Source organism: Haliotis rubra, unplaced genomic scaffold (genome assembly GCF_003918875.1).
Source record: "Haliotis rubra isolate DU_JTF1 unplaced genomic scaffold, ASM391887v1 Scf1061, whole genome shotgun sequence".
Taxonomy (NCBI): domain Eukaryota; kingdom Metazoa; phylum Mollusca; class Gastropoda; order Lepetellida; family Haliotidae; genus Haliotis; species Haliotis rubra.
In genome coordinates this window covers 220,217-231,961 of record NW_025764961.1, presented here as the reverse complement: position 1 = coordinate 231,961, position 11,745 = coordinate 220,217, and the positions used below count along the sequence as shown (strand labels likewise).

General features: G+C 41.4%; 1 protein-coding gene across 1 annotated transcript; it reads right to left on the bottom strand.

Annotated features, from left to right (window-relative positions):
- Positions 1-3,557: 3,557 nt before the first annotated feature.
- LOC124278389 (sodium- and chloride-dependent betaine transporter-like) lies at positions 3,558-10,553 on the bottom strand. Its single transcript, XM_046714108.1, has 4 exons — positions 10,436-10,553; positions 9,678-9,779; positions 5,732-5,923; positions 3,558-3,631 (listed from the first exon to the last, which is right to left on the bottom strand). Exons 1-4 carry the CDS (start codon positions 10,551-10,553, stop codon positions 3,558-3,560), a joined length of 486 nt encoding a protein of 161 aa, XP_046570064.1.
- Positions 10,554-11,745: the final 1,192 nt, after the last annotated feature.

Below are 11,745 nucleotides of genomic sequence, written 5' to 3'. Positions count from 1 at the left end.
CTCACTCATTGTAACTACACAGACATGTTTAGAAGAATAAATAATACCCATTCGAATATACTATTCGTTCTCTAGTTCTTCTTTCATATGTCTATTGTTTTGTTTCATCCATGTATAGGGTTTCTTGTGTATGAAGGGAAATTAGAACCCCGTGGAATTATCATGGTAGATTACTCAGGTCACACTCTACCTAACATTATTGTAAACATTCATAAATTTTAAACATACTATATTAATTTTTGGATTTTGTTAAAAAGACAAGTGTACAACAGACAAAAATGTAATTTTCTGACTAAAGTTGATATTTTATACTTATCCTGACTCATGCTAATTATGCTTGTCTCCTTCCTCTTGCGAATGATAGTGGAACACTTGAAATCCCTTGAGGTTCCCTTTAAGAAAGCGGACGTAAAATCACTCACCCAAGAGTAGCGTCCCATTCCTCCCTTTGGCGCCCAAATGGTCACATGATTGGCCATATTTGTCACTCTCTCCGTGATTTAAGCCCGACACCCGGATTTACAGGGAAATCCAGAGTGTTATAAGAGGGGATGTTGGGAGGGCTAACCTCATGAGTCAGGATAAGTATAAAATATCAATTTTAGTCAGAAAATTACATATTTTTCCTTATCCTGACTCATGCTAATTATGCTTGCAGAATCCGTTGGAAATGGTGGTGGGACAGGCCACGTTCTGGATTCACTGGTTGTAGATTTACGTCCTGTATTACCCACCTTGGGAACTTATGACGGCACTGTTGAAGATTCTTTCAACTTCTCTGATGAGTCTGGGGGGGACCACAACTTGTCAGATTTCTCTGAAACAATATTCCATTAGTTATCTAATACAAGTCCATCTCTTGATGCGCGCATCAAGTGGAGATGCAACCCTTCTTCATATACGAATATGTCCTATACAGGTACAGGGTCTATCACTCATGCTAGTCTGTCCTAGACGTGTGCATGGACTTATAGCCATTGCTCTCCAGAGCGTTGGTTTTCACAAGTCATGTGATAAAAGGGGTGAGATTTACTCAGCGCCCTTTGTGGAACCGTTAGTTGTTGTGCTACAACAAGTGGCCCAAACTTGTGAATGCCTGAGATGTCTTCAGTGGCAATGTCTCTGAGGTAGTGGTTGGCAAACACTGTGTTCGATCTCCAAAAGCAGCCCTCCATTATAGTTGTAATCGAGCAGTTTCCATGCAGAGCAAGTGTTGACGCCAGGGCTCTGACTTCGTGTGGATTGGAAGCTCGTGGAGGCTCAAGACCTGCTGCTTTATAGGCCCTTAGTATAACGGCTCTCATCCAGACCGATATCGTTGTCCTAGAGACTTCCGTGGGCGTCTCAGTGGATAAGGGGATAAATAGGCGCTTGAATTTTCGTCTCCTTGTTTTGGTTCTTTGTAAGTAGACTTTAAGTGCTCTGACTGGGCATCAGGATAGATCTTGCGTATTCTGTGGCCCAAGGACTGTAGATAGTGCTGGGAAGTGGAACTGTCTGTCAGGCTGACCAGGCAGTTGGTTCTTGGCGATAAAATCCCATCTCAGTCCCAGATGTACGATGTCACGATGTCTTGATTCAAATCGTGTTCGTTCAAAGTCCAGAGCATGTATTTCTGACATCCTTGCAGCTGTTGCTAGTGCGATCAGGAACAGCGTTTTCTGAGTTAGTAGTTCAAAGGATGTCCGTTCTAGAGGCTCATAGGCATCACTGGTGAGATGTTGTAAAACTACGTTGAGGTCCCAGGCAGGAGCCTTAAATTTCTTTTGTTGGTCTTCCAACTTGAACGAGCATAGTAGTGCCAGAATCTCTGGTACTTTGGTCAGCTTGATACCCATTTTCATGGTGATAACTGTACTGAGGGCAGCTAAGTACATTGAAAGTGTTGAACCTTTTAAGTGTCTCGACTGTCGTAGATGACATAAGTATTCCGCCACTTGAGGATGTGTTGCTTTCCCCTGTAAACCCTTTCCTCTTTGCATATTGTTCAAATCTCTGCCACTTGTCGTCATACAAGTTGCGCGTTGATCTGCGTAGAGCTAGTGTAACTGCTTTCGCTGCTCTGGCGGAGTACCCTCTGGTCTTCAGGCAAGCTTTAATACGCTCCACGCGTGTAGCTGGAACAGTGTCGGGTTCCCATGAGCTTGCTTGGTGTGAGATGGACGAGTAGGTTCGACCACTCTGGTAGTTTCAGGGTTGGACTTCCGAATTCTTGTATGTGGATGGGAAACCATACCTTTGCTGGCCAGTAGGGCGCGACCAAAATCAGTTGCAACGTAGTCGTCTGCTTGATTTTCTGTAGTACTTGTGGTAGTAGTGCAGGAGGCGGAAACGCGTAAGAGTTTAGTCCTTCCCATGAGATGCTTAGAGCATCTGTTGCCCATGCCTGAGGATCTGGAATCGGTGAGACGAACGTTGGTAGCTGTTTGTTGAACTTTGTTGCATACAGGTCTATTAGTGGGGATCCTTAAGTCTGTCTGATGAACTGGAAAGCTTCTGGATGCAACGTCCATTCCGTCTGGGATGGTTGTGGTGGACGAGATAGGGCGTCTGCTATGACATTCTTTGCTCCCGGAATGTGGCATGCCTTCATGGAGATGTTCAGGTCATCGACTATGCTGAACAGGAGAAAGCTGAGTTCCCAGTCATCCCGGTTATCTGAGCGCAATCACTCGATTTAGACATGACTTGTGAATACCTACGTACCCAGTCCTTAGCACGTGTATGGATGGAAAAAAGGTTATTTCAAACAAAATTTAAATTTACACAATACTCACAGCAAGAGCTGAAAGAACATGAAACAGTGCAATTAGGACATAATAAATGCGGATCAGCCACAGACACTTGGTACCTACAATGAATACAAGATTTCATCAATTGTAAACATGAAGAAAACACATGTCAAACAACGGATAACTTTAGAACAAATTTCAAACCGCAATGTAGAATATAATCCTAAACACCGTATACAGCAATAATTTTGATGTAAGGTCCGAAAATATAAAAGGATATGTGCCGTATAGGGACCCAGGTGCTCTCACAACTGTCCTCAAGGGCAAAGATGGAGAGAGAGTGACAAATATGGCCGCTACTCTTGGGTGAGTGATTTTACGTCCGCTTTGTTAAAGGGAACTTCAAGGGATTTCAAGTGTTCCACTATCATTCGCAAGAGGAAGGAGACAAGCATAATTAGCATGAGTCAGGATAAGGAAAAATTCAAGAAATATGTAACATACATATGCCAAAAACACATTAACAGACTACAGCAGTAAAAAATAGAAATGTGTAAATGTACCCGTAAACCCTTATGTAGGAATACATTTTCAACAGGAATATTGTACTTGATTGCACGTCAAGGATAGAGCTGAACATGTAGAAGCTGACCAATCCGAATGTCCTGATGATGACACTATTTCATTGTTTATAATCTTAACTAAATTCCATTTTTCTTCCACTATTACTTCACCATTACAGCATAAAGCAGCTTAGTAACAATACCGTGTCTGTGGAGCTGCTGGGTTTTATGGTACCGATGAACACTAACAGCCAGGCTCCCACTAAACACAGAAGAAGCTGTCACCGAATACTTCCAGGGTCACCGATTCCAGAGGACATCTGAAGCAAGTGTTTGCTGAAATGTACAAACAAACAAATCACGTACAATTACACAAAACTGACAATATCACTACAGGGTGTGGAGAGGGTTGTTAACATAACCCTCACATTGACAATATCACTAAAGGATGTGGAAAGAGTTGTTAACATAACTGTCACACTGACAATATCACTACAGAATGTGGGCAGGATTGTTAACATAACCTTCGCACTGACAATATCACTCCAGGATGTGGGCAGGGTTGTTAACATAACTGTCACACTGACAATATCACTACAGGATGTGGAGAGGGTTGTTAACATAACCATCTCACTGACAATATCACTACAGGATGTGGGGAGGGTTGTTAACATAACCATCTCACTGACAATATCACTACAGGATGTGGGGAGGGTTGTTAACATAACCATCACACTGACAATATCACTACAGGATGTGGGAAGGGTTGTTAACATAACTGTCACACTGACAATATCACTAGAGGATGTGGAGAGGGTTGTTAACATAACCTTCACACTGACAATATCACTACAGAATGTGGAGAGGGTTGTTAACATAACCATCTCACTGACAATATCACTACAGGATGTGGGGAGGGTTGTTAACATAACCATCACACTGACAATATCACTACAGGATGTGGAGAGGGTTGTTAACATAACCATCTCACTGACAATATCACTACAGGATGTGGGGAGGGTTGTTAACATAACCATCACACTGACAATATCACTACAGGATGTGGGGAGGGTTGTTAACATAACCATTTCACTGACAATATCACTACAGGATGTGGAGAGGGTTGTTAACATAACTGTCACACTGACAATATCACTACAGGATGTGGGGAGGGTTGTTAACATAACTGTCACACTGACAATATCACTACAGGATGTGGAGAGGGTTGTTAACATAACCATCTCACTGACAATATCACTACAGGATGTGGGGAGGGTTGTTAACATAACCATCTCACTGACAATATCACTACAGGATGTGGGGAGGGTTGTTAACATAACCATCTCACTGACAATATCACTACAGGATGTGGGGAGGGTTGTTAACATAACTGTCACACTGACAATATCACTACAGGATGTGGGGAGGGTTGTTAACATAACCCTCACACTGACAATATCACTACAGGATGTGGGGAGGGTTGTTAACATAACCATCACACTGACAATATCACTACAGGATGTGGGGAGGGTTGTTAACATAACCATCACACTGACAATATCACTACAGGATGTGGGGAGGGTTGTTAACATAACCATCTCACTGACAATATCACTACAGGATGTGGGGAGGGTTGTTAACATAACTGTCACACTGACAATATCACTACAGGATGTGGGGAGGGTTGTTAACATAACCATCACACTGACAATATCACTGCAGGATGCAGGGAGGGTTGTTAACATAACCATCACACTGACAAATCACTACAGGATGTGGAGAGGGTTGTTAACATAACTGTCACACTCACAATATCACTACAGGATGTGGAGAGGGTTGTTAACATAACCATCACAGTGACAATATCACTACAGGATGTGGGGAGGGTTGTTAACATAACTGTCACACTGACAATATCATTACAGGATGTGGGGAGGGTTGTTAACATAACCCTCACACTGACAATATCACTACAGGATGTGGAGAGGGTTGTTAACATAACCCTCACACTGACAATATCACTACAGGATGTGGGGAGGGTTGTTAACATAACCATCACACTGACAATATCACTACAGGATGTGGGGAGGGTTGTTAACATAACCATCACACTGACAATATACCTTCACACATCAAATAACATGCTATTATCTCTCTGTGTGAATATGACAAAGACATATCAAAGAATGTGGTGCTTGTACTGCACGGACAAACGTTGTGCCTATAGTTACATAAATCTAATCACAGAAAATGTAAACCAATACACAGGGAATGATACCTGAAGTAAGTGACAGTATATCCTACAATTCTGCACATCTTCCATGTTTAACAGAATGTGGCTAATAACGAACCTCCAGTATTCCTCAGAAGCAGAGACATTTTGAGTGGTGACATCAGAAGACAAGGTCGTCGTTTCCACATGCGATAACCCCGTACCATTGACAAGAAAGGATGAATTTGTTTGACTGTCCACGCCAACACACAGGTCCGTGTTCCATTCGTTGGTGCACAGGGTCCATGGAAGGAATTCACTGAATGTACTAAAGATGTAGTAGAGGCTCCAGGCAAGGATGACGCTGTAGTATATGCTGACGATACTTCTGATGAAAACCATGCCGTATCCTATGCCTGGAACAGAACAAAATGTTTATATGATAGCAAAACATAATATTTCTTTCTATACATATAGACATGGAAAAAGTATGGCAACATCAATAATTTGAAAGCCCCATATAGCAGTATATCATTCATAAACTCCAAGAAAACTTACCCCATGATACCCATGAAGATCTGGACCTAGATTTCCGAAGCTCCCTTAGTGCCAAGATAGTCATAAGTGCCATACATTAACATTAACTTACGACTATCTTAGCGCTAAGACAGCTTGGTTGACACATGTCATTGCATTCCACTAGCATCGATCGATGCTCATGCTGTTGATCACTGGATTGCCTGTCCAGAGTTGATTATTCACTGACTGTCGCCATATAGCTGGAATACTGCTGAGTGCGGCGTTAAACAACAAACCAACCAACCAACCAACTCACCCCATGAATGCTATGAGCGACAAAATAATCAGAGTGCACATAAAAATACTTAAAATGTATGCCGACGACTCTCAGATCTATATGGGATTCAATACAAAGGTTGCTGCTTCTGTTACAGCTCTACGTGACTCCATAACTGCATGTGTTGACAAGAAAAGGACCTGGATGACAACTCACTTCCTACGACTTAATGGTGATACGTCAGAGCTTGTTATACGTGGATCGAAATCTACACTGCCATCATTCCAATACCAGCCACTGAAAGTAGGTGAGAGCGATATCAGGCCAAGTTCACACGCTATAAAAACCTTGGTGTTATTTTCGAGTCTTCTCTGGCTCTTGAGCGTCACTCCGATGCTGTATGCAGGACAGCCTACTTTCATATAAGAAACAGCAGCCTCATCAAACGGTACACTGGTGAGAAAGCAGTTAAGACTCTCATCCATGCTTTTGTGACATCAAGCTTAGACTATTGCAATAGTCCCCTTTACGGATCATCAGCGAAAGCACTAGTCAAATTACAGAGCGTCAGAACTGTGCTACTCGCCTCATTACTGGGACCAAACGCAGAACACATCACTCCAGTACTGAAGGCTCAATGTTTAAGATTCTCATCTTTGTGTTCAACTCTCTCAACCATCTGGCTCCAGTATAGATCAGTGACTTGATGAACCCCAGAAGAACACTGACACCCAAATCCTCGTGAGTGCTAGATGAGGTGAGGTGAGGTGAAATTGGGTTTAACGTCGTGCTTGAGAATATTTCGCTCATATGATGACGTGCATGCGTGTGTATGTGTCTGTGCGGCTGCTTGTACTAGCCCAGACTTAAGCTGGTTTTATAGTGCTAGCCCACTGAGATACCATGCCGCAGTGAAGCATGAATACCCCACTCAGACACATTATACTGACTCCGAGCCGACCAGTCCTTGTTGTACCTATTAATGCCGAGCGCCAGGCAGGCACCAACAAGTACCATATTTTAACGTCTTTTGGTATGATGCGGTCGTGAGTGCTAGACATTCCACTGACGAGAAAGAAGAATTGTTTTTCTAAAGCAGGACCAAGTCTGTGGAATAACTTGCCACCAAACATTCAGAACATCAAAGTCCTTGAACTATTCAAGCGTGTCTTGAAAACTCACATTTTTGACAGCTCCTTTGCCTTGAAGCACCTCTGAGCAAAGATGTTGGAAAAGGCGCTATATAAATACTAACTTTATCGTTACTATTATTATGACATCATACAGACACAATTTTTACAATCTTGACTAATTAACGTCATACAACCAAAGTTATCAGAATCTTGACTAATGTTAACATCATATGACGACAGTTATCAGAATCTTGACTTGTTAACATCATACGACAGTTATCAGAATCTTGACTTGTTAACATCATACGATGACAGTTATCAGAATCTTGACTTGTTAACATCATACGACGAGTTATCAGAATCTTGACTTGTTAACATCATACGACAGTTATCAGAATCTTGACTTGTTAACATCAAGCGACCAGTTATGAGAATCTTGACTTGTCAACATCATACAACCAGTTATCAGAATCTTGACTTGTTAACATCATACAACGACAGTTATCAGAATCTTGACTTAACATCATACAACCACAGTTATCAGATTCTTGACTTGTTAACATATGACCAGTTATCAGAATCTTGACTTGTTAACATCATATGACCACAGGAATTAGCACTTCAAACTGAATAAATGTTTTGACATGTTTGTTTCTCTTAATAAACTAGTTTTTCTTTCGTTTTTCCTTGGCGGTAAGTTTATCCAGATACTTATCCAACTAAATTGAGGTTTGGATAAGTTCCTTTGCTAAGTTGGTTAACGATAATATATTTATACTACGAAAAATATAGGGTGTCGCGATACTTGTCCCATGTGTATATAAACGACAAATGACTTTCCATTATCACAAACAACCACTGTTAGATTCCCACTTCAGTGTCACTATCAACTGGTGATGATATCAGGAGTTCATGAAAGGTGAATATGTCCCAGTAAAACACAAATATTATGGATGACAACTTCTTCTTTATTGTATATCACAACGTTTCTGGGCTATTCCTTGCCCCTTCGTCAGGTGAATTATGAAGGGGCAAGGAATAGCCCAGAAACGTTGTGATATACAATAATGAAGAAGTTGTCATCCATAACATTTGCGTTTTACTTGAACACCAACTTCTAAATGCCTCTCAAGAACCTGAATATGTCCTGCCCAACCGCTGGCATCCATCACAAATACATGTTATGGGAAGTGAGTCAGTGAGTGAGTGAGTTTAGTTTTACGCCGAACTCAGCAATATCCCAGCTATATGGTGGCGGTCTGTAAATAATCGAGTCTGGACCAGACAATCCAGTGATCAACAGCATGAGCATATTATCTGCGCAATTGGGAACCGATGACATGTGTCAACCAAGTCAGCGAAACTGACCACCTGATCCTGTTAGTCGCCTCTTACGACAAGCATAGTCGCCTTTTATGGCAAGCACATGGGTTGCTGACGACCTATTCTACCCCAGATGTTCACGGGTCTTATGGTAAGTGAAATAAAATCACACCATGACATCATTTTACTTTTTTGGTCACACAAGCCTGTTAGTTATGACTGAGTGAGCAAGTTGGGCTTAAAGCCGTGTGGACAGGACTGAATTTCCAATTGGAAAGCAGCGTTTCAGCATCAGTGAAATGAAGCCTTAAGTGATGCTGCCTTCAAAACTTTCCATACAACTGGGGAAATAACAATAGTCCATTTATCATGTGCATTGCTCCATGCACAATGCATGCTTGAAGCGCCCAAACAAAATATTATTACCCCTGATAACCCAAGCTGTCTGTAAAGCGCTACGGGTTATAGTCGCATGACTTTATCCCACCGGGTACCCACTTTCTGCTGGGTGAACAGAGGCAATTTTGAACAAACTCACTTGCCTAGGGACTGAGACCACATGTGTCACATGTGCTTCATTGTGGGGCAGGAATGAAGTCCTAGAAACTCTCAGGAGTCAAGCTGCCAAACACAGTCACCCATCCAAGGACTGGACTCTGCGACGAACATTGCTTAACTTCCCCTGATTTGTGACCTGAGCTCTATGCACAGGACCACATACCACAAGTATGTAAAAAACATAATCGGCAATGCCGTAATTACTGTGGCACACGTGCCGCTTGCTAGTTGTGACACACCAGCTTGACTTCTACAACTAAGCCAACATACCGTTTATCAGTACAATAAGAAACATGTGACTTTGTAGTTCCAGACATGGCCGTGACTTACCTTGAAACAAAGGGCAGACAATCCACCTACGTCCAGGACCACGGCCGGAGAACTGACAGAAGAGCACGTCCAACAGGGTGGCAGGCAATGCACACACAAACATGGCCAACAAGTATGGGATGAGAAACGTACCTGGAAGGATGCCACAAGAGTAAGGTACATCAGCCCTGACAGTTTCATTCTAACAGTTACTGGACAATACTCTATTAAAACATATGTTATTAACGTACACAATATAATGACAATGTATACTTATTGAAACCTAGTACAAACACCGATGTTGAAGTTGTAGGGATATACATTACTACGTCATGTTTTTACAGGTTCTACACAATATAATGACAATACGTACATACTTATTGAAACCTCAGTACAAACACCGATGTTGAAGATGAAGGTATATACATTACTACGTCATGTTTTTACAGGTTCTACACAATATAATGACAATACGTACATACTTATTGAAGCCTAATACAAACACTGATGATGAAGTTGTAGGGAAACACATTATTAAACTGTTTGAGAGGCATACTAGGAGTTGTAAGCAATAGGAATGACAAGTCTTTATGGATGATCAACTTCTTTATTGTACAATAGCAACGTTTCAATATAGATACTTATACCGTTTTCAAACTCCCCCCATACTCGTAAAGACTTGTCATCCCTATACATGACTACTTCAAGGTTTTAGAGGTTCTACACAAATGCAAAATATGACTAAAGGAACATACAGGGACAAAACTTTTACTTTGAGACAGTGTTTTTTAATAAATGAAAATGCTTACCACCTCCACTTTGAAAATAGACGTAGGGAAATCTCCATATGGTGGATAGTCCAAGCACTGAGCCAGCGAGATTGATGGAATACACCACCCTGTCGAAACACGTCACCCAGGTTCCCATCCTTGCTCAAACCAACACCACTGATGAGGACTGATGTGACATAATTCGATTCAGAGTTTGCAGGAAAGTAGCACCTTGTGACAGACCCAGCAGTATCAGAAGCCTATATTGTGGTTGTCAGACGTTTTTGATTCTGAGAGGAAATAGAATATTATTAAAAATGTGATACCATTGCATAAACACAAATATATTACTAATTTCTGCTCTCTTTCTTCAATGTTAGCAGACACATGCATATATTTTCTAAATCATTTCTATATGTAGCCACTGCCGCAGGAGTATTGTGCGACATGTCTGATCATATGTCCAAGTGAGCTAGAGGGCAAATCCGTTCCACATTTTAAAGGGCCACCGATCCAGAGCAATTTCCGTGGACTGGTTGTTGCTTTTGTTATTGTTTTACTCCAGTGAGTGAGTGAGTGAGTGAGTGAGTGAGTGAGTGAGTGAGTGAGTGAGTGAGTGAGTGAGTGAGTGAGTGAGTGAGTGAGTGAGTGAGTGAGTGAGTGAGTGAGTGGGTGGGTGGGTGGGTGGGTGGGTGGGTGGGTGAGTGAGTGAGTGAGTGAGTGAGTGAGTGAGTATGGTTTTACGCCGCTTTGATGTAAGATTTTGATTTCATAGTAATATTGACTTTATAAAAATGTTAACGCAAATGGATGTAGAATTTGATTTAAGAAACAGTTTGACCTTGAATTTGGTGAGAAGCCTGATATTATAGCATTGTTTTGAAAGTAAGGCTAACTAAGTACAAGGGGAGTCTTGGTGAGAGTAGTGAGCCTTGGTTCACTACTAGTCAATCTGAATGTTGTATTAAATGGCATTTTTTTGATAACAAATGAAAACATTTTAAGTTTAACCATCTGCCAGTGGTAAAAAATGTTAGGACTGAAATAAAGAAGTCTATGTACGTCTTTTTATCATCCAAAACTGTGTTCCACAGGAGATATCGCTTGTGTGAGATCAAACGATATCTCCTAGGAGATATCGTTTTGACAGTAGATTTTGTACAATGCCCTGACAATGCTATGACGTCATTTACTTGATGACGTCACAATGTTATGACATCGCTGCACTGCAAGTCTAATGGCAGTACCATGTTCAGAGATGTACATTTTTCATTGAAAATTAATAAAGAGTGATTTTGGATGATAAATAGAATCTCACCCTCGTGTCTTCTGATATCAAATATATCAAC

Coding starts and splice junctions, on each gene's coding strand:
- LOC124278389 (XM_046714108.1), bottom strand. CDS start 10,553: ATGGGAACCTGGGTGACGTGTTTCGACAGGGTGGTGTATTCCATCAAT. Junction 9,780..10,435: donor CTATTTTCAAAGTGGAGGTG/GTAAGCATTTTC, acceptor GCATCCTTCCAG/GTACGTTTCTCATCCCATAC. Junction 5,924..9,677: donor CTCCGGCCGTGGTCCTGGAC/GTAGGTGGATTG, acceptor GTTCTGTTCCAG/GCATAGGATACGGCATGGTT.